At 40.7% G+C, this 23,774-nt stretch overlaps 1 protein-coding gene across 11 annotated transcripts in view; it reads right to left on the bottom strand.

Annotated features, from left to right (window-relative positions):
- Positions 1–23,774, bottom strand: part of robo2 (roundabout, axon guidance receptor, homolog 2 (Drosophila)) — a 260,488-nt gene that overhangs the window by 10,995 nt on the left and 225,719 nt on the right. For 6 of the 11 annotated variants that reach the window (XM_026191416.1, XM_026191419.1, XM_026191417.1 and 3 more), the window contains 11 exons: positions 22,873–22,994; positions 21,064–21,295; positions 18,120–18,244; positions 17,864–18,035; positions 16,643–16,831; positions 15,748–15,774; positions 12,979–13,021; positions 9,058–9,185; positions 8,006–8,278; positions 6,898–7,023; positions 2,026–2,185 (listed from right to left, as the gene is read on the bottom strand). In XM_026191416.1, the coding sequence (XP_026047201.1) occupies positions 2,026–2,185; positions 6,898–7,023; positions 8,006–8,278; positions 9,058–9,185; positions 12,979–13,021; positions 15,748–15,774; positions 16,643–16,831; positions 17,864–18,035; positions 18,120–18,244; positions 21,064–21,295; positions 22,873–22,994 (1,597 nt within the window). The remainder of the gene's footprint in view (positions 1–2,025; positions 2,186–6,897; positions 7,024–8,005; positions 8,279–9,057; positions 9,186–12,978; positions 13,022–15,747; positions 15,775–16,642; positions 16,832–17,863; positions 18,036–18,119; positions 18,245–21,063; positions 21,296–22,872; positions 22,995–23,774) is intronic. The other 5 variants (XM_026191418.1, XM_026191420.1, XM_026191426.1 and 2 more) reach the window with 3 other exon arrangements.

The raw sequence follows: 23,774 nt of genomic DNA, 5'->3' as shown, positions 1-23,774 counted from the left end.
TTTAATCACCACAACCGAAAATGATAATCTACTAATTTAATTTAGCACAGCTTGCTGATTTTAAAGCTATGCATGTTTTATAGAAATCAAACTGGAAAGTATGGACAGACATAGTAATGGCATTACTGTAGATGTGTGATATTGTCAGTGTCTGCAAGTAAAAGACGATTGAGAAAAGTAGATAGCATAAAAAAATATATGTCAAAAGAAACTGATATGTGCTAACACAGTTTTGTGACCTTCTCCAACTTTCATTGGACAGCAATTTGTTATACAACAGTCCTGATTAGAATTACAGTTGGTGTCAAGCTTCAATTCCTCATAGCTGTGCTTATACATGCTGAAATAATACTAGCCATAAAGAAGGTGTTCATTATAGAAATTTGTCAGGGCACACTCCATAGGACATAACTGTTTTAATCTGCTGCCATTAAGAGCAGCCTCAGATTTACAGTGCATGAGACTCTTCATTTGCCAGATAGCCTATTAAAGCAGATGACTCTCCCAGATTGGAAATGGGAGTAAGAGGACATGGTGCCAACTGGACCAAAGAGAGACACTCTCACAATCACTTACACAAGTTACTGTTAGTTCACACTTAAAGTACAGTGTTGATTTACTGCATTTACCACACAAAATCCATTTCCATCCATGTTTACCAGGTAAACTATCACATTCACCCCCACAGCTAATGTAGAATCCCCAATTAACCTAACAACTATCTCTTTGGACCGTGGCTGGAAGCTTGATTCAAGAGGAAACTAACGCAAAAACAAGGCAACAGGCAACCTCTACAAAGAAAGGCTGTGAGGCAACAGTGCAAACCACTGCACCATTACATTAAATGAAAATTAAACAAAAAATATCAGATGTCTGGTACGGCATTAATCATTTATAAGAATCCAGCTTTTTATATCAACTTCAGCCTCAGTGTGTGTGGATAACATAAATCTATCTTTATAAAACAGGACTATTAGGAGGGGTTTTTTCCCCACTATGGAATTCATCAGCGAGATTAAGCCAAAGCTACCCGTATGTCTACAAACTCACAAAGACAGACATGTTTTATTTTCATTTATTTTATAGATAGAAAAACGGGTCAGCAGATAGTTTGATTGGCACCCATCTGTATGTGGGTTTTTGTGTAAGAGCCCTGTGCAAAAGAGCACGTGTGCTGCCTGTAGAGACTATACACACATTGATTCTTTGCTTCTCGTCAGATTTGCAGTACTAAGTCAATAAACTCAGTGAGGTACAGTCAGATGACATTAATGCAGAATGCAACCAGATTTAGTGTGTTGCTTATACAAGAAGTTGTTGGACATCATCTATATCGTTTTGCTTTCTGTGATCATTTCTTTTGTACTGCCATTTTTATTTTGTGTGTAGCTAGCTGCCCACAAAACACACAAAATATTACTTGGAACAGGTTTATTTTTCTCCCTCTTGCGCTTCCACATGAGCTCATGCTTCTTCTCTTCAATATCAGAATTGCCAGTTACAAAGCTTCTGTGTATGGCTTCTTAGCCTCCTAAATTTTTCCTAAAAGCCTTAACTTGGCTACAACAGATTTTCAATGACAGTGGACACAATATTTTTAAACAAATTCTTGACAGCATGACTTGTATTTGAGCTGACTTTCAAAAAATAATTTAAACGTTGTAATGTCTTAATTGTCTGGGTATAGACAGGATTAGTAGACTAAAATAGAATGACGTATTACATTTGGTTGCTCCAAAAAACAGGAGGCCCAGTGTGAAATGGGAGGTGATCCAGAAAACAACATAATTGGGTCAAATGGGCTGTAAAAGTTAATGAAAAATAATGACAAATACAAAAAAGGAGAGCAGTTTGAAAGATTTTGTATCTGATCGTTTGGTTAAAATAAAACTTGTGTCGCGCTTCATTTTCTACTGAAAACTGAGCTGTAAAGTGTGTATGTTGTTTCTATGCATTTAAATGGTTTTTCATTATCCATTCAAGATGGAATAATTTGTGTGTATTTTTTTATATTAGCAGACATACCCTCCCCCGTCGTGGTGATCATTGGGATAATGGTCCATCTCAGTACCAGGGAGAGGGTGAACAGGAGGAGGGGGCAGGGGAACGTTGGCCCAATTGGACCCATTGGCTTTAGTAGGTTTAGAGCCAGCCTTTGTTTTCTTCTTCTTTCCTCCCTTTCCACCTAGAAAAGATGAGACACAGTATGAAACTGTATGAAAACGACACTGTATACAATAACCAATTAAAAACGAATAAACAACTGGGAGAGCATTTGCCATCTGACAAATGTCTATTATAAATAAACTCAAATTATTCTAAACACACTACTTGGTTTACAAATCCATTTGGACTGTTTCAACACAGCCTTGCAAAGTCGTACACATTTTCAAACACAAGATTTCAATGCGCTCCTGCCTATCAGCGCTTCCATAGAAAACCTCAAGGTTGCCTGATGAAAAGCATGCTTTCATTGATTGATTGGCTGAAAAGCCTCAAATCTCCATAGAAACAGAAGAGAACTGCAGTAAACGAGGCTGAGGCAGACCTTTGTGCTCCACCCATCCCTCAGCGTCCCCTTTCACACCGGGCATTGGGTTCCACAATGAAATATCTCACTTCACAGCATCATCATAATGAATGGCTTGTGTAGTGTCGATGTGTCCCTAATGGAATTCACTGAGAGTCTATTACTACTTTCATTTCTTTTATTACACCGGAGAGCCGCTAACCCCATCTATTTCCACTCATATCCCTCCAACACCAGATTCTACCTGGTCCCATCCATCTTTATAAATCTGCCAGCCAGTTCAATACCAAGTTTTATATGATTTGGTCACTTTGGAAGAAACCTTTATTTGTTTTTTTTTTTTTCTTTAAAAGATATTTGACTTCAAATCTTAAAAACAAAACCACCAAAAATATATCCTGGAAAAAGATTTCCTGTTTTTTTTATGGCTATTTGAATATTTTTTTTAATCTAGTTTCTATAATAATTTTTTATTTATATGTAATGTATCTTATATCTACCACTTCATTAGGGGCAATTCAACAGCTCTGCCATGAATCCTACTTTTTCAGGTTTTGCAGACACCTTTTAAGAAACATGATAATTCCACGTGTATGATATTGAGATTATAGCAGATACTAAACTGCATTATACTGTGGTTAAAGGTCTTCTGCACATTTACCCCATCATGCATATTAAATTTGCTTCAATTTTTAAATAAATGAAAATAAAAATATACTTAATAGTCACAGTAAATATGTTTTTTATAACATTATTGGTGGTTAGTATTACTTTGTATTATTCTGAGAAAAGAACATTTTAATGTCTTTTCATCTGAAGGTTCACCATGCATATGTCTGAGTTTTACAACCCTGTAGCACACAACCAATATGTGGGAATTAATATTAGTATTTGAATGTCAGATTGTGCATGGGCGAGGGGACTGGAATCTTCTGTGGATTATGTCAGGCTCTTCCTACAAGTAAACACCTTGCAATCCATAAAATAACCTCAGCCTGACATCACCACCAATACTGAAAGCTATTTTTGGGAATCTCTGCTAAACGCATTTGTTTTTGTCATCTGTTGGTTAGCCTTTGCTGCCAAAGGCCTGTAATCACTTTTTCCACTGGCCCAAAAAGCTGCCAGTATGGCATTTTATGCAATGTAACATCACGCACGCTAACGTAATGTAATGAAGTAACTTGGCTCAGACATGGTAAAAAAATATCTGTCATCAAAAGACATTTACAGAAGCAATAGAGTACATCTTGACCATCTCTTTTTATGAATACCAGACAGCATGAAAATCAGAAACAGTGGGCAGTTTGTTTTTAATCCAAAAAGTATAGATTTTTCTGCTATTAAGACTTACCTGCAAGAATGACAAAAACACTTTAATGAAAGGTGAGCATGGTTAAAAACAAACAAACCCAAAACAAGTAATAATACTGGCACTAGAGAGAACAAATTAAAAATGAGAATATGGAAGAAGTGTCAGAATAAGATTAATAAAGAATGGAAGTAATAAAAGAAACAACTGTAAGCCCAAGGCAGGTGGCAGCACAGTGTAAGTATAGTCTGAAAGTAATTGGGTTTCCTAATCGTACCTCTGGGCAACGCTTGACTTTTACCAATAAATGGTGAGCTGACGTGATTGTTCAGTCATCCTTAGTCCCTCTACACAAGACCAGCCATCAATATTGTAAATGAGCCTCTTCCAGGGAAGGATGGTCTGGCGCTGGAATTGCAACAGCTCAACCCAAATATGAAAAATATAGAGAGAAGCTGTGGCTAGGAGCTATACAAGAATTACACAGCGCACTCATCTCCTCTGACAAAACTGGGCCTCTCTTCAAAGGGGAAGTGATACTAAATATAGATGGAGCTTTGGGTATTTATACCCAGGGTTTGGGCACTCCCATTCTATAACTGTAGGGCTGCATAGCCTTGAGCTTGCTTTGTTTTCATTGGGTGCCTTAGTGCTGAGAGGAAAAGCCACAGAGAGACTTGAGAAAGACTATACAGCCAAATACAACTCATGAGTGGGGAAAATATATAACTGAAAGTCTTGTATCATCATATTTAGTTTAGGTTAAAAAGAAATAAGGCAACATGTTACATAATGAATGGAGATGCAACAACAGAGAGTTCAGGAGCACAACAGGTAACGCACAACCATGAACTTCACATAATCACAGACTTTGCAGCTTCACAGGATGGGTGAGAGTGTAGGAAGAGAGCAAGGTGTCTTTGGGGTCTCTAACTACTACAGAAAACACCAGTTACCTCCTCTCCCCTACACTAAGAAAGGTTTTAATGAGCAGCTTCATGTCCCAGTGGAGATCCATGCTGTCATGAAAGCTGCTCTATTTCGGTTTCTTTTTATCCCGCTCTCTCCTCCTTCAGACCTGACATTCATTATTCCTTCCATGTCCTTAGAGAGAGAGCAAAGCACAGAAACTCCAGCAGCCCCCCTCCCCTCATATGTTGAGTTTACTTTGGTTGAAGTCTGAATCAAAGCTTAGCATGTGCTGGTTCAAAATATCATTAAGTTTCACCTCACAGAATATCTGTTATTGATCAATTCACTTTTAAAGCATCATTAATATCAGTAAGCATAATTATTTCACTGCACATTATATTGGGTATATACTAGACAATATTAAAAAAGAGACATCTATTTAAAAATAACTGAAAGATTCTTAATGAGGAGAATTCTTAAAACATTTTTGTTTTAAATAATCCACATATAGTTACACCTCTGCCGTCTTTTTGACTTAATTCTTAATGATTTAATTATTTGTATTTACTTTCAAGTCATCGGATAGAAGTAGAAATGATTTGGATATCTGTCTGCTATTGTCTTCAGACTTAACCTCTGCTCTTTCAGGACTTCTGGTCTAGCCAGTGGATATCTTAGCCAAGTCTTCCTGTTCAAACTGCTGGCCATCGTTTACTAATTTAGATACCATTAAAAAGCTGATAAAGAAAAAACACGGTTTACATAGGAGCTGATGGTTTAAAATTATGTTTTGGGGAATGCACTCTTTTTCTTTTTTGTACTTCCTTCTCAAATGAGGACATATTGGTCACAGAATACAAACAGACTTCAAGTGGAAACCAGAAAGCTTCTTGCCCCTTGCCCACAGACTGCGCATTAATATGCAAATATTTGCTGAGATTAGGTAAACAGATTATCTAAATCTGTCTACCGTAACTGTAAACATATGCCAGGAGACAATAGCTTGCCTAGAGTAAAGAAAGCTCTGAATATATGAGAAAATCTGTCTATTAGCATATGGAAAGTTAATTATTTGACACAATATTTTCCATTTCTTTAATAGGTTGAAAAACTGAAAAAGAACAACAGGTTGTGGTTTAATGAGTGACTAATTGCTGTGTGGATTTTATTACTTTGCATCAATCTTCTCATCTACGTCTAGATATATTTCCCGAAATGATTGCAAAATGTTGCTTTAAAGCATATTTGCACAATCTGTTTGTTTAGTGTAAGCAGAAATTTATGCGTTTAATTACTTCTTTTCATCTTATTAAATTATACTACTATGTGGCAAGCCCAAACAGGGACATAAGTCACCTGTGGTTCTATAGGAGGAATTTGCCTGTAAGGCATGACCATTTCACATCCTTCTCTTCAACCCACAGTGTGCCTCAGCATTGAATTAGAGACCAGTTAAAGCAGTGGCTTGAAACTAGATAAAAGAGGAGAGTGGAAGGGAGACAGTCAGAGGGATGCCCTGGTGTCCTATAAATGACACTGTAATTCTCTGAACATGGGTTTTAGTGTAGTTGGCCACCATTAGAGGAAGAGGGAAAAAGGGAGGTATTTTTGCCACTTTACCCAGCCAAGCATCTCTAATGGTGTCTGTGTGTGTATATAGTCCACTCTGTCTGAAAGACTCCCTCTGCCCCTACTCCCGTCTGCTCACTCACACAGTGAGAGACAAAGCCTTCCCAAAGACCAGCAGTAATGGCATGAACCCAGCCTTAGCAATTGCAGCCATAATTTGTCAGTTGATTATATTGCTGTTCTTTCTTTTGACTTAAGTTTCCTATTTCATTATGCTTTGAAAGACTTTTCAACTCACATCCATCTTTACATTCAGCAGTAGTTGCGCTCAGAACCCCACATAACAAAAATAACACCATACCATTCATATGTGATCAATTAGAAGCAGGGAGAGCTGTGTGAGCCAAGTATCACTGGTGATGGTGAGGGAATTGTGTTATTAAGAATGTTTTGGATATAAAGTTTGTACATGCAAATAACAAATAAATAAAGCAATTAAGACATCAGTCGATCATAAAGTTGGCTGGGGAGCAGCGTGTCCCAGTCTGCTTAATTCTCTGCTGCGTAAACCAACCTGAGAGACTGCCGCTTCGCTCTGAGCTGTTGTGAGAGCTGGTGGTGCTGAAATCTTGTGATTGGTTGTGTGGTATTCTATTAGACAATCCTTCGGCCAATCGGTAGTCAGGAATGAATAGGAGGGCTACAGTGGGGGTTAAAGGGCAAAAATCACAGTGGCATCAGGTGATTGGCAGTTAGCACAAGCACATGCAAACATGCAGTTAGAGCATCAAGCAAGCAGGATAAAATCAGGACTCATATGTTCAAAAAGCTGAATTATTTAACACTATTTGATTCGTATGCAACAGACCAATCTGATTTGTTGTTGATTTGATAAACACCAAGCTAAGCTTTCACAATACTGATGAATGACTCAGTGGTAGAGATTTTTTTTCACTATTTGTCCTGCTTCAGAGAGGTATAATCACACATAATCATGTTTGAGCATACTTCTTGAAATAATTTCAGGGAGAATTACAAAACATTTTGAAAGAGTCACTGCAATGTGTAAAAACTATAATTAATCTATTTTAGACTGTTGGAAAATCACCAGATCATAAATACGTATTAGAATAAGGCCAAAGAACTCTCATTACGTTTAAACTATCAAACTCCATTCGGCCTTGAAAAATCCTGCATCAAATCCAATTAATTTGGATTATTTTCTTAAATATTAGTCAAGCTAAAATGGATTGCCAATTACTTTGAAACTGAAGGAGCTGCGGTACCGTCAAGAAAACTCAGCGGGTAAATAGATGGATCGCTTAAGTGCAGTATTCCTTTGTGAGATGTTTATTCAGCCTTGGAGAAAAACCAAGATGATGTCTGCTGAGGTAGAAACCGCTCTTTTTAAGACAACCTCTTCCCACCACAGTGGCGCAACAAAGACCTCCACGACTTTTGAGGGAAAAGTTTCAATACCAACAGGCTGTCTTGTTACAACTGTAAACCTGTGGCTTGTAATCTGGCTTTCAGTTTAATGTCACTGGAACAATAGCTCTGGCTGACATATTATCATACTCTATAAAAAAAACCCCAACACAAACAAACAAACAAAAAAAACCTTGGTGAGCCTCCCACATACACACAAATCCCTACAGACTGCATTTACTTTTGCAACTTACTGTTGTTGCAGGAGTTTTTGTCGGGCAGGGAGTAGCCCAGGTTGGCCATCTCCTGCTTGGCCTGCAACGAGGCCTTCCACTGGGCCTCAGGCAGGTCCACAGCCAGCTCATGGATGCTGCTGGAGTGGAGAATCTGAGTGGTAGCATAGGGAGTGGCCTGGGATGTTTGGCCAGGGCTGTTGTAGTTGGTTTTTGTGGTAAAGTCTATACTGCTGTAGATGGCTCCGTCCGAGAGCATGGTGCCCGTCTTATCCCCTTGTCCAGTGGGGAGATCTGGGTAAGAGTATGGAGAGATTACATGAAAGGCTTCCTTTTAAAAAATGCCCACCTCACCTGTAGCTCTGCATTACTGACAAAAGAAAATGGAAAAAAAGCAAAAATGTTGCAATATCTATGGTATATCTTGCCATCAGTTGCACATTTTAACAAATATATTTGTTGAAAATAAATTCTACTGTAGCATTATGACATTCCTGTTCTCCTTCCACATATCTTCTGGATATCTCACTAGGTTCCCTATGTGTTCCTACACATTAGGCATAATGTTGCTGCTCTGCATGTGTGTGTACTAACAGAGTCAAAGAGGGAGAGCTAGGAGGAGAGCAGGCAGCTTCTCTCTCCGTAGTGCATGGTTTGCATGCCCAGTGAAGGGGAGATGATGTAAAGCCATGGCGGAAGTGTCCGCATCTGCGCCAGTCAAGCTGTGCCTGTCCTTCACGACTGGCTGCTCAACACCATCCTTTCAAACAGCCATCCACCCCCTGCTCCTCTGCCCGTCTCTCCTCTCTCATTCGCTTGCTCTGAGGTATGGGCTTTGACACCAGGCTGGACTATATGCCATCACTCAGCGTGGTGACAGTGAAGCCCCTGCTGTTAATGCTGTAGCTGTCCTCTGGTGTGATAAATATATATCCAGACACAAATGTAATGTACATGCATGTATACATCCTGAATGCATATATGTGCGTCACAGCGAGGAAGGCAGAGCACTCATCTTTCATCTCTCATGGTCTTTTTTCTCAAAGCAAGTGGGAAAGCACCGGGGCGCTCACCTCCTCGACCAAAGTTACTCAGGTCATTTGGTCCCCCGGAGCTGCTGTTGACAGGCAGGCTGGTTGCTGGCCAAGAGTCTGCTAACCAGGGGTAGCCTGGATCACTGGCATTTAGCAAGCCTGGGCGGCTAAGCGGAAACAAAGGATCAAACAACAGATTAGATACAGGCCATAAAACTATATTACTACAAAAGGTTTGTTTTGTTTTGTTTTTTTTTCATACAAGATTATCCCCAATTACACATTATACCCTGTTTAATTCTTTATTATGTTACTGGAACACACACATACAGAAAATATGACAGCAATCAACAGCAAGAAGTTGTGAAGACATCAAAAAAATTAAAACAAATGTTACTGTCCACACGCATGTGTGTTTGTGGGAGATAAGTTTTCCATAAACCTCTGAAGCTGATGAAACAAGTCTTCAGTATGGGGGGGAAACGCTATATAGATACATTTCTTCTCCCGCAAAGTTGGAATTCCTCCAGGCCCTTTAATTTCTGTTCCTGCTGAGCCTTTGTCACATTTTCTGAGTTATTAATGCAAAAGCACACCGTGGGCAGACTAATGCATGCATTTGCGCTTTGCATAAAAGTGCAGCAGTACATGCTGACACCCACATGTATATATTTCCTAATTCATTAATATCTTGCCCCTTCTGCTGTGTTTTCCCATCAACCCCTTGTGGTGACGTCCAGACAGTCTAAATCTTATTTGATAGGGAGTGAGACCTCGGTCCTGGAACCGGCTTGTGGGATGTCTGTCTAAGGGAGAGGGCAGGTCCATTTAACAGGTGTTGTGTCCCTCTTGAGGTGTAAGAGCTATAAAAGCAGTCATCACGACTTTAACCTGTCATGGGTGACTGCTGGGAGGCCATTAGGGCCACTTTACTGTACAATCACGTCTAAGGCTCGTTACCATGAGGAACACAGATGGAGTAAAATGAGAATGAAAGATGCCGTTAAATGCCTTTGTTTTCAATTCACTGCCACACCACTTGCCACTTGTGAAGCTGATTAAAATGCAAAACAAAATTTCTAACTGCGTAATCACTAGTGTACCTCGTTAGACAAATGATCCTCAGCCGGTATATTTAGCGTATACTGCAGACCCCTCAGTTAGCAGCAGACTGCAGATATGTGTGCACTCTGAGAAGCTGTGTAACACAGTAGTTACCAGTCAAGCTGCCTGATGGGATTTTTTTTGCCTTAGCTCCAGAGGGGTGATGTGTTGGCTCTCAGGGAGTCAGGCCCTGAGGACAAGGGCAGGTAATGGCATTGCTGCAGTCACTCTCTCCTAAGCCACAAGTTCTAATGAGGAGACACCGATTCCACAGTGGGGGGAGTCCAAATGAACTGCAGCCCTGGCAAGCTAAGAGCCCTCGTTGTGGTTCCTGAATGCCAAAACAGGCCCTCGGGGGAGACAAGTCATTCAAATTGATGGCTGTGCATCAGACACATGCACTTTTATAGGGTAATACATCTTCCAAGCCATCTCGTCCTTCTACCTCTGTTTCTGGCTGTCTTGTTACTCCATTGCCATTATTTTCTCTCGCCACACTCTCTTTCTCTAACCTTATTTTTCACCTGTTTTGGGGCAAAACTACAAACAGCTGAAAAAGAAGAGACATTGTTCATTTTGTTGACTCCAGCAATAGCACAGAAATGCATGCAGCTATAGGCTTGTGCTCCAGCATGTCCTCCCCCAGCCCACTTGAGGAAGACCATTTGAAAGACAAGGAGCTGACAGAGGAAATGGCTGCATCGTCCTTGTATTCATCACAAAGCAGCATTTCTTCTAAGGATAATTAGAATAAGACTGATTTCTGCCACGGACTCGCTATATGTGTTTGTGTGTGCATGTGTGTATTCCAATGGTGGGGTAATGGAGAAGGGCTGGAGGACAGACACAGGGTCATACGTTTAATGAAAAGTTGACACCTAACTCTTAATCCATGCCTATCCTAGAATGGATAGCAACCTTGGCAGAAGAAATTTGATTTGGAGCATTTCTTCTTCTTGTTAGATATTTCAGTTACTTGTGATGAGGAGGAAGGAAACCATAAATACTGCCTAAGATGCCTGACACGGAGCTTCCCATAAATAAGCCAAGTGAGAGAGATTAATTCCAAAGCAACTTCATAAATCAAGCGTTTATGGTCCCACAGACAAGTGAATAGAACTTGGATTAAAAGTCTAGACATTAGCTAACACTTAGCACAAGGGGAAACACAGATTACTTTCTAGATTAACTCTGAGAGAACATGTTGTCATTTAGTATTCTGGGATGTAAAGGAATCTCCATAGCAACAGTGTCAGTGAAACCTGTTCACTGCGGTGCTCATCCCATGCTCCCTGCCGATCGGAGTAAATCTGCTGTGCTAAAATATTGATCAGCGCCGAGATAGGAAGTTATTACTACCTTCTAATTACCATCTCCTTATTGGCAGGGGGATAAGAAATGAACCCTTATCAGCTTTTATCAATTTCAGCTGAGCAGCCAAAGTCAAATGGTCCAGGTCTACCAATCTGCAGCCTATTCATCTTCCATGAATCATTTATTTTGTGATCGATTAAGTGTAATTGTTCAGTCAGAGCAATTTGGCAGGAGCCAATGAGAAACTAGAAACAGACGTGGTTTAATTTGCTATTGTCTAATTAATGCAATAAACATCTCAGGCAACACATGAACACTTTTTCCCCAAGATATTCTGTTCCACATTTTCACTCTCAGGGCAGATGGGGAAGTAGCAACATCTGGGATTTGATGACAATAGAGTGACTAATGGATCAGAGGCTTGTGCTAGGGCTCCAGATTGCATCCCAGTGTTGTGAAAATTATGGAAGTCACTGCTTCTGACTAAAAATATGACAAATATAAAGCAGCAAAAATACAGACATTTCAAATCCCATTCGCTGGAGTGAGAATCAGAACCACTTATGTGGAAAATTGAAGGAAAAACACTTCAGCAGAAAGTAGATGAGAAACGGCATGGCAAGTGGCGTGGCTAATTCATTAAGAGATTGCTGGCAGCTGACAGAACAATACAAACAAAATTGTCCACAGTAGCATCCAGTTGTATGCACAGAAAATGGGAAAATTTGGAGAAAAAAAAGAGCATAAATATTAAAAAACAAATTGTTGCAAATAGACTGCAGAGCAGACACGTTCCCAAACGCCCAGATACACTCAGGGTCAAATTTAGTTGCAGACTCTCACTGAGTGTTTGAGATCTGGAGATTCTACCTAGTCAGGTGTGATAAGCAGTAGATAGACAGAAGCCTGGGATTCTCCAGGGAGTCTCTTGAATACCTACAAAGGCTCTGTAACTGGTGTCATTGAGATGTGCCCTAGTCACCATAGCCCCTCTAACACAGAGTGAAATGGAGCAGGCTGTATGGGGGTGCATAAGGGGTACCTCCACACACCTCTCCCCTGGGTAATTATTTTTACATTATTACATGTGCTCAGATCCCAGCCGCCCACGCAAGGTGACAGGCAAATTTATCACTCCAGAGGGCTTCGGGGTTGCCTATAGCCAGCAGCGGAAGATAAATGACAAAATAAAAGCACTCTATGCTTAAATTGTTTCTGTTAATTCCGCTGAGGAGATTTATGAGTTCATCTACCGATGCATGAATGGAGATGTGGTTGAAATGTATATTTCTATGCGTGTTTGCATGGTAGGCACACAACAGGTATCGGTTATCAATCAATCTATTAGACATTTAGAAGTGCTGGGATCAAAAGCAGCTTGCTGAGGACTTCATGCATAACTATGGAGGAAAGGCTGAGTAAAGCCAATGACATAGGGAAGTAAATAATTATAAAGTAAAGGATTTTTTTTTACTCGTTTTAGATGAGACTGCGCACAAATGTGTAGAATGGGTGTGAGATTCACTTTCATGCGATACTCACCTTCCATTGCTCATCAGCCCCCCATCAACTCTCTGGAATGTCACTAAAGAGAAGAAAGAAAAAGGGAAAAAAATACCAGATATTAAGTTTTTCAGGTATAACATAAAGCAAACCAGGGTTTGTTTCCATAAGAAGAAAGAAATATTGTCTTTTTAGCATTGCCCATTTTGCTCTTGTGCTTCAATAGCAATGTATTCATTTTTTTCATGCACGACATGATAGTTGATGGATTCACAAAGGGGTGCAGATGTCCGTCTGCATCCAATGTCGTTCTCTTTTTTTAACGGCTATGAAGAGGACTGCATATTGCTTTGCTTTGCATAAGTGGAGACGTCATGTGTTCCTCAAGGACAAGATGCCTGATGAGAGGGAAAACTCATTTCATTTTTTTTTATTTTGCTGCTGTGTTATTATCAGATTTGTGATTAAATCTCAAACCAAAAAAAAGAAAGATTAGAAATGGCAGAGGCTTCATTAATCACACAGAGTTTTCTATCTACAAGCGTAGAGGCTGAGTTGCTGATGCTTTTTGGCTGGCAGGGCTCCCCAGAAGGTATGCATGTGGCCTGTTTCATTACAGCGATCTACAGATAACAAGGGCCGCTCTTAGTCGGAGGCTGGTAAAACTGCGTGGCCGAAAGTGAGAGCCGACTGTGAAGGATCCATTTCATCTCTGTTGTGATGGCAAAGCAGCAGTGAGAGTTCTAAGCATGTAAGAACTTCAATGGATCACAGGAAACACAGAAAAGCAGCAAGAGTTTTGGAAACCACCTCGTACCAATGAGGGGGGGGGGAATGAAAAGGGGGGGAAATAAGAGAGCTGGTTTACTTAAGAGAGCAAAGGAAAGCTGTTAGTAATTTGGCTCATTTGTTCCACAGATGGAGATTAAAGAGAGAAGAAGGCTGAACATTCCCCCTTTTTTTCTGTTTCATTCAAGTCGGTTCCACAACAAGCCTAGGCATGGGCAAAAGAGGGGGCTTTTCTGTGGGTGACGTAGTAACAGAAGACAGACAGAGGAAACTCCCACAATAGATTAGAGAGACTGCTACACTTTAATGTATCACCAACATTACCTAAGCTTACTTAATCCAATTTTTACTCTCGTAACCACAATTCCAGGCTTTCAAATGAGAGCGAGACAATTTAAATTCTGTCAAGCATGCATGTTGGAGAGTTGAACGTTTATTTACTACATTAGGGTTTAAGCAAGTGAACACCAGCAGGTGGAATTAAAATACTTTGTTTTACCCAGATAGAGCCAACATTGCAAGTCTGCTAGAATAAAATAGATCTCAGAGAGCTCAAGACAGAAACCGCAGTCTTTATTCAGTGAAATCCAAAGCCGCTTCTCTTTGTTCCCCACCACCAAACTTGCATTAAAGAATACTCAGTTGTTTGAGTGAGGACTGACAGGCGGGTGTGAGGGGGAGGCTGTGCAGCGGGGAAGGCCTCTGAAGTCCCTATCTGTACTCGGGCACATTTCTGGGCTGCTGTGGAATACTTTTATGTTAGCCAGAGTGACATGGCGGCAGGGCTGTGCTTCTCGCCTCCGTCTTCAAGATAAGCACTTTTTCCCCCCCCAATATGAATACAGATTAATCCCCTTTAATAAGCACCGATCGTGGGTGGAGGTGGGGGTGGGAGTGGCATAATCAGCATATAAAAATTCCATCAAATCTAATTTTTGCTGGCCGCGTGCCTTAACATAGTTGTGATTTACCACTCCTGTGGAGACAGCTTTAGAGGGTTGAGACTGGACACGCTCAACACATCAACTAATTGTCAATGCAGACAAGAGCACTGTAAGACTCTTCAGCACCACTTTGACTCCCATTCAAAATATAGCACTCCAATTTATGCTGTGTTTGCCCTTGTTTGCTCTTGTTACTCAACACTCTTTGTGAAAAAACCTGCTCTCTCTTTAGCATCTCTAAGGAGTGTTTTCCAAGTTTTTCCAAGCAAATGTCCTGCAAGGGATGCTGTGATACTTCACAAAAGTAATTAATTAGTGAAGGAAAAAAACTGTAGTTTTACTGAAGTTTTTTTAAGGATTAATTTTTTAGAATATTTTAAATATTTAAAACTTCCAACCGCTACTCTTCTCTCCCTTTTCTTATTCAGATGAATCATTTATACACTTTGGACTCCTCTTAAGCTGAATTAGCTAAAAGGAAGATGATAACATACACTCACGAAATTGGCCCATTAAGAATGTAATGCCACTCAAGGAAGGCAAACATGTGTTGTCACAGTAGTAGAGGAATCGTCACAAATAAGGAACACAAAACTCAGAAAGGAAACGGCACCCAGCTGACTAGATGACATCAAAGGAAAGCAGATGCTCGGAAATCGAAAAAAGAGAAAACAAAGAGGGTTTGTTTAAGGAGAAAGGAAATGGACAGTCTAACCGTACCCCACAAAAATGCCACAAACAAAGCTACACAAATCAGAATGACTCGCCATTCAGAAACGGACAGCTTCAATAGAAATACACACAAATACAACACGACATGGAATAAAGTTGTGGTTTGAGCAGGAAAAAAAGAGTTTAAGTTTGCAGGGCCCAGATCATGGCCAATAACAAACTGAAATGTTTTTTCGCTTCTATTTTTGATTCTCTGATGGCACACATTGCGTTCACCAGCATGAGGTTTCAATTTGCATTAGCCATGACCGTAAGTGTGACAGTTCAAACATATGCACTAGAAGCGGGCAGGAGATGAAGCTGTACTTAGGTGGGGGGAGGAGACGGGACAAATGAACAGTACCTGCAGGGGTGAAGGTGAAGGACTGAACTGCAAAACAAGAAGACAGAGAAGTTGTGTGTTAAAAGCCTGCAGAGGTAAGCAGCGCTTTAGGGGGGTATCTGCACACAAGGAACTGGGTCAAGCTGAGAGGTGCTGAGGGTCAGAGAATGGGAGACCACAACGTCACCCAGTGTGCAGAGCGACAGCCAGAAAGCAGCCAGCTCAGAGGCCACAGAGGTGTAAAGAGGGTGGCATAAACAAAATAAAACAGACACGCACACACACACACATACAAATGTAACAAACAGAAATGAAGAGTAAATTAACCAAGTCAGCATATCGTAGCACTTCTTGACTTGATCAGAAAACATCATAAGGATTTAGACTTATTTAAAAGGAAAGAAATAACGCGAGAACACTCAGAGAATACGACACTAAATTGTCAGCTCATTACCATTTTCTGTTCTCTAATTAAATCTTGTACTCCTGGCAGATTATGTGGACTTGGTGGTTGCTAGTATTGACAGGGGGGTCTCTCAGTAAGATGTCAGGGTCAGTGTGTGGGAGGAGAACTGGACAAACCCAAGCTTCAGTGACCAGCAGAGAGTCCAGCCTGCCCACTCAGCTCCATCACCCTGGGCTAATAACCAACACAGTGGGTGGATTTGTCAAAAACTGTGACCCTCTGGAAATGTTTCATGCTGACATCTGTCTTCCTTTTGCGCTTTAACACAGTAGCCATCTCAATCTCATCGCAGCGTTCTGATATATTTCATCAAGACTGCACTCATTAAAACTGAAGAACGATAGTGTAGTCGTGGTAAAATACTCCTGCTTTGAAAGAGGAAGAAAATCACTTTAAAGTTAGAAGAGTGTGTTAAGGCACCAGAATGCGTGAAACTGTGATCAATCTAACCTGCATAGTTGCTCAGACCCTTTCTCTTCTTCCTTCTCCAGTACAGCCAGATGCTGAAGCCCATGAGGATGACCCAGCAGGCCCCCCCAATACCGGCGATAAAAGCAGGTTGTTTCACCACATCTGTGATCTGCTCTGTGATGCTGTTGTTCCGGTTTCCATGTATAATCACGTCCCGGAACTCTTTACCTGTTTGTGCAGGAACACAAAGGCGGCACTTATATAATGCTGGCTGAATAGTTACTGAGAAAAAACATAAAGATTTATGCCTTTTTGTATCATTTGATTTTTCAAGGTGAAGGTTAATGCACAAATACTGACAAGCTTAGAAATATTTCACTTTTCCCCCACACCAACAGAAACATAAAGGTTAGCTAGATTAAGCTGAAAGAAAGTGTGTCTGTTACATTTCAGCTGAGGTATTGACCAGAGAAGCAGGACATACTGTCGATCTAAAGGATGTGCAGTAAAATATATTTTACAGACTGAAAAAGACAAAGCTTAAAAGCTTATAACAAATCCCCAGGTGAGCAGGTTGTTTGCTTAGTTTAGCCCCCAATTCCCTCCACAGCTGATAAAACACACTGTGAAATGAGATGAGAGGACCCTGGTCTGTATTGATCTCCAATTGCAGCCTGACCAGTGTGCTTGACGATATCTCTTGCAGCATGGTAGGAAAAGTGCAAACCGCACGCTATTAACATTCCCATACAGTGACAGGAAAAAAAATGTACACTTGTAAGGATAACAACACACATATGTCTGCATATGCACGTGCAAAGATGCTCAAATGCTCGTGTTCTTTACATTACCAACCACATGAACACAACTATTTGCACGTCCACAGACAGGCAAACACAACATATCATAACTGTAAGCTCACGGCTCTGCTCTCAGAGATGGATTATGTGAGTGACGCTGGGGAAATAAGAGCATGCTGCGGGCCAAGCCATCAGTTATGGGTCAAATCAGGCACAATCTGCCATAGCTCCACATAAATCATATCCAGTCAGACCACATATCAAAATATTTTAACAATATCATCCATTTGGTAATTCCTAGACTTTCATGACAAAAAGTAATGATATTTGCTCAATTCCCGAGATTAAACACTAATGCTGAAATACAATTTTATTGCAACAATATTATTCGATACCCGAATATCATTCACTAAGGATTAAAAAAAGAAAGGGAAATTTGATGTCTATAAGTCAGTCTTACCAATAATAATAGGCTGGGGTTCACTCTTCACTCCAACCCCTGCACTTGTGCTGGCAGCCACTTCCACATGGTACACTACTCCTACCTGCAGCCCACCCACCACTACAGAGCGTATGGCTGCATCCACTGTCTTATTAACATGGAAACGCGTCTCATTCCCAAGACACCAGATCTGAAACGGAAAGGACAAAAATAAGTGATGCCTTTCGCTTTGTGTGACTTAAATGAGAATCCATGCTGACGTGCTGGGACCAACCTTGTACTCTTGGATGATGCCGTTCTGGTGATCAGGTGGCGGGGGGTCCCAGGAGATGCTTATGGAAGTGCTGTTCTGGTTTCCAACGGTCAGAACTGTTACCTGCTGAGGAGGGGCACTGGGAGCTGAAAGAAGAGGTGCAAATATCGATGTCAAAAGTCAAATACACTATCCATCAGTTATGGCAAAGAGAATCAAAACAGAAACAAGGATGCACATACCAGACACAGATTTTTGTTCGCCATGATATTCTATAAGGACAACCCAGGTGACCGAAGCTTGCCATGATCTTTCATTAGAGGGGGATTTACATAAAAAGTAGAGCACATCCGATACTGCTATAACCTGTCTTTAATACATCACATTGATTTAATATATCATCCTTGTCTCCAGCTTGGTAGGTTTGCACAGAAAATACTGGTATTGATTTGTAGAATAATGGCCTGGCATAGTCAGGCAAGCACTCTCAGTCACACTAAGACTCTAGCATTGACCAGGGTGGCACACGGGTCAATGAGCTTATAGGATGAAGTGCAGACAAGAAGGAAATGTGAAAAAAATAAATTTTAGGAAAAGGAAACAAAGTCTCAGTAAACATATTGACTGATTCCATCGATCAGCGAGATGAAACTAAAGCCAGTAGGTGAGGATCAGAGGGGTGATGCCCATCTAAGTGGAATCTGCACAATCCACAGGCAGCCTGGGAGTGGATAGAAACAAGACAGGTCCAAGCTTTCATAAACCTCTGTTGTTATTCTGATGGCAACAATCTTCTGACCCCACAAGGGGTAAAAGGAAAAATAAATAACAGTTGGCCCAACTGGAAATAACGTTTTAAAAATAATGTTTTCTCATTTCCACAGTGGCTGGCAGGGGTGCAGCACCACAGCAGAATACTGACAGGTCAATTACTCCTGTGCTGCCGCTCTCTCACCTCACCTCCATCCAAAATGGCACGTGTCACCCTGTAAATCTGTGCTCATCCCTCAGTGCAATTGGCCACACCAACCCCCAGAGAGCCAGAAGGCCCTGGCATGGTAGAAGATGAATGGGTCCAATGATGAACCCAACACCTTAGCCAGATTAGAAACAATCTTCCAAGGGAGCATCTGATCAACCATCAAGCTCTGGGCTCTCCAACACCGAATTACATTCAGGTGACGAAGTGCTGGATTTGTGCATGGCAGTCATCAGAAGCAATGTCGTTCAAAGTTAATGTTATGAATGATTTAGCAGCTTATTATCATGCATATTTGTGCTAAACAATACACATTTTTCATTAGAGGCCTCAGAGGCTGCGCTAATAGAGCCATTAGCAGAGTGATGTATGGCAGGCAGGAATGTGACCCTCTGTCTCGCATGCACATGGCATGCTGTGCTGGATGATGAAGGAATACAAACATGTCATCCATACAAAAAAGGAGCCAATAGCTATTGAAAAGACTGGGAGTGGGATCTCCCTAGAGATCAATGTATTGTAGATCATTAGTCTAGAAATGAACATTTATACAAACATTACTGATTTCCCTTCTCCTTAAATAAGAATTACTCTGCATAAAACATGATCCTCTGTGGTGACTTCTTAGACAATTATGCAGTGGGAATCAGATGGCAGTCAGAGTTCATTTATCAGCCATGATATGGCTGTCCAGATGGAGAGTGAGAGGACGTGTGAAAAAGGCAAAGGGAGACCAAAAAGATGGACACAGCACTGGCGCGCTGAGCATACTATAACCCTGAATCTGCCTGGACGTACTCTGGGGATTCTTTAATTGTGCTAATAACAACCTAAGTTTTAATCACACTCTGAACCGGATTTCTCTATCTGTCTAGCCACATTTTCTCAGTAGTCCCAGGGACTCTGAAGAGCCTAGAGCCCTGTGTTTGACAGTGCATTAACTCTGACCAAGCGCAGCAGCAGAGTTATGGCAGAAAGTTGTTGAGATTGTGCAGGACCTGGATGCAGATAGGGAATATTATCAGCATTGGTAATAGCTGTGACATGTGGATTTAGGAAACCTTAGGGAGATGTACCTTGGCATGTGTGACTTTAAGGTATGTGTGTGTTTGTGCCAGAGTGTGTGTTGGCGACAGCTGTAACTTGATGGCAGTTCGACTGCTGCAGTGAATGCACTAGCTGACCACAGGAGATATGGTCCCTCTGAGAAAGGGAAAATAAATGGGCCTGTCATCCCAACAGGATGTGAACTGTCTCCTGTCCATGCAGCCTGAATATGCAGTGGAAAGACAGTCTTCGCCTCCAGTATTAAGCGTCTGCATTTGTCTTTTTGTGCTGCTGTAGGTATAAAGTTATATGGTTAAAAGGTTGAAACAAGGTTGGTGGTTGTATTTGTGTTCAGGTTTATATCAAAGCAAAACAGTGTTATTGCAGGTTTTTAAAAAAATGTGTAATTAATTGTAATGTAGTTTGTAGTAGGCACTAAAACAAAAGCAGTTTTACACTTAGCTTCACTTTGGTCGCTCAGTTTTAGTTCACTACAATAAACTTGATCGAAATACATATCTGTCTGTGCGCCTGTTTATAATATAGCACCGCATTGCTCTGTGGCCTTGTCAGAGCCTGTATGAATCAAGCTTTAGGTGACAGATCATCTTCACAGGAGGAAGTGTGAGCTGTGCCCAATCACAGCTCAGATCTGTGGCTGCTGGGTGATGGATTAGACGAAGGTTGGCACTAACACCACCAATCAAAAAAAACAAAACAGCTGGAAGGTCAAAAAGATGAGCATATCCTGGAAGCATGTTTAAACAAAATACAGTTCTTAGTTTTAAAGAGGGGCACCAATGATATTGCAGCAAAAACTGGCACGGAAGCAGCCTATGTGATCGTGTCACTCATCATTTGAGTGGCTGCGCCACAGTTTGATTTTATTGCTCCTGACATACAGTAATATACATATAATCAGCAAGTTCTTCCACTTACCTTCCTCGGTGGTCCTTGCAGTCCTGGATTCACTGTCCATGCCCTGAAACTCATTGAAATAAGGCCGGACCTTGATCTCATAAACTATGCCTTTCTTGAGACCAGAGAGGATCACACTTCTCTCTGAGGGGACGTTCACATCCTGGGTCTGCCATGGTCCTGGTGATGGCAGTCCCGATGTCTGTCTGTAAAGAACTCTGTAACCCTGGATGAACTGGGACTGACGATCCACCTAAAGAGGTAAAAGAAGGCATTATTTTCATTTAGTTATTTTTTATTTCAAAGAGAACTGTGCAGAGGAGATTAATGGATGCTACTTTGGGACATTTGATAGATAATATGCATTGATGTTTTTCTGCAATTCTTACAGGGCTGCATGTATAACACTTTAGAGGCTTTTATGACCAGCACTTCTACACTTTTCTGAATTAACACTGACATCATCTCATACCATAGATCCTACCACAAAGTGGTCCCCCCAACATTAAAAAGGCATTCCATGAAGGACATAGGAATGTCTCATGTGTATTATAAATGCTAAATAGTGGCACCATAAAGCAAGTCCTACTATATTTAGGACGTGGTATGAATATAAGAATTTCATGCAGCAACAAATACATACACCCTGGGGAAATAAGGAGGATACACAATAGAGATGGTAACAGGAGATATGTCCCATAGAAAAGATGGAGAGACAGCAATTGTAGTAGCCCCCTGAAATCCACAACGGGTCCTTCGTCTAAAACTTGGAACCATTTAGCGAGACAGAAAAAGCTGAATTTATGCAGAGGAGGAACGGGTGCATAACTCACTGTAATGGCTTGTTAACAGTAGAAGAAGAAGTGAGCAGGGCTTTCAAGTGGGATGTTAAGCAGCTGTTTTTCACCAGTGTAGCTTGAGTAAATCAGCAAAATGGATTCCGTTCTTGGTGCACGAATTTTATTAATGGAATGATTTGGGAATATAAAAGCTTTCTGAAAGGGGCCACTCTGTTTACTTAAAGGGTCCCAGCCACTGATTGATTAGGCAGCCGTGTTTTGTGTTGACTGTACACTGCAATCATAAAGCAATGCTTTAGCATTAAATTAGCGAACAAGTCCACAGGGGTCAATAAAGATGTCACCAGGAAAACTGCTAATGTGGATCATTTGAAAATGCACTCCCTTTGCCACCAAGGGATTTATAGGACCACAATCAAAATAACCATGTACATATTATACAGTCTAAACACCGTAGTGTTTCTGTTCTTATTATTAAACAGATATAAATTTTTTTTTAAAGTGTTTCACATTTGGCAAAATGTTCTAAACTTGGCCAAAAGTTTATTCTTATTTTGAAGCATCAGAAAGTGCATATAGGATATAGTGGATGCAAAGGTTCCTGTTTGCAGATTACTACACTGTATTACACAAAAATTAATTTCAATCTGCTTTTATCTGAGTACGGTAGTCCTTTATGTAAGCAGGAAGCAGCTGAAGACATATGGAAGATAGATGAACAACCAGATGTCTCTGACATCTCTTTTGATGTTACTGTGGTTAATAAAACCATTTTACAGCTATCTGATGTTCAGTTACTTTTAAGTTCCCATTTACAATTTCAAAGCTGCAGTCTTAGGGAATAACCTGACAAAAATTTCCTGGCATAAAACAAATCCTAGCCTCAAGGAGCACCTTCTGACTTCAAAGAGGAATATTTAATGCCAACTATCTTGACTGTGACTCAATTTTGCACAATCAAAGAATCACAATATATGCTCTTGCAGTGAAAATACTCAGCTAAAGTCTGAGTATGCTAAGCTATACTTACTGTCCATGTGACCTGAATGGTTGTGGGACTCAGGACAACAGGATTGTGCAAGCGAACTATGACCTCGCCGAGCTCCTTCTGTACGTGCCTGTGGTCCACACCCTGAGCTGGAGGGCTTATATCTACAAGAGAACAAGAAAGTAAAAATGAGAAGGAGAAGTCCCAAAGTAAAGTCAAAGAGAGTAAAATGTTTCTTACTCTTCTTAAACTCTGTTCACTCAGCTCCACACAATAAACCTTGATTCATCACCATCAGAAGTGGAATAACAAAAGAAAGAATGAATAGACAAGCCAGATTTAACAAAGACGTGTACACTTGGTAATCACGACTTCATTTAAAAAGGAGCAACTTCATCTGCATTAAAATGACCTCATTCCATTTTGTATTAAGCACTTTTCTGATCTAAAGAAAAGAAAGCAGAGTTGGGTTTGCAAAGTTCTTTAGACGTGCGACTTGTCTGCACTTACTGGGATCTGACTGAAAAACCACATCACTGAATGAACTCTGAATATATGACCCCTTAGACATACTGGATGGAAGATGAATGGACACATGACACTATGTTCCAGCTCATTTCTCCCATGCATGTGTTTCAAGTTATAAGCAATAAAAAAAAATCCAGCATATGAGATACTGAGTGTGGCTGAAATGAGCCACATTTTGAGTTATTTACTGGAGGAAAAAAAGCCACAAATATCATTTCCTATATTTAAAAAAAAGATGCCTCATTTACACAACCCAGCGCAGTGATAAATAACATGGACACACCAAAGGAGCAAGACAGGCCAAACACAGTTAAAAGTAGTAAAAAATCACTTTATCATCAGTGCATGCTATTGTCAATCAACACTTCTATATATCATCTGAAGGTCTTCATCTCACCATGAGAGAGATAGGCTGC

This window comes from Astatotilapia calliptera, chromosome 14 (assembly GCF_900246225.1).
Source record: "Astatotilapia calliptera chromosome 14, fAstCal1.2, whole genome shotgun sequence".
Lineage (NCBI taxonomy): Eukaryota > Metazoa > Chordata > Actinopteri > Cichliformes > Cichlidae > Astatotilapia > Astatotilapia calliptera.
The sequence above is the reverse complement of the archived record's forward strand: the minus strand, read 5'-3'. Positions and strand labels throughout refer to the sequence as shown.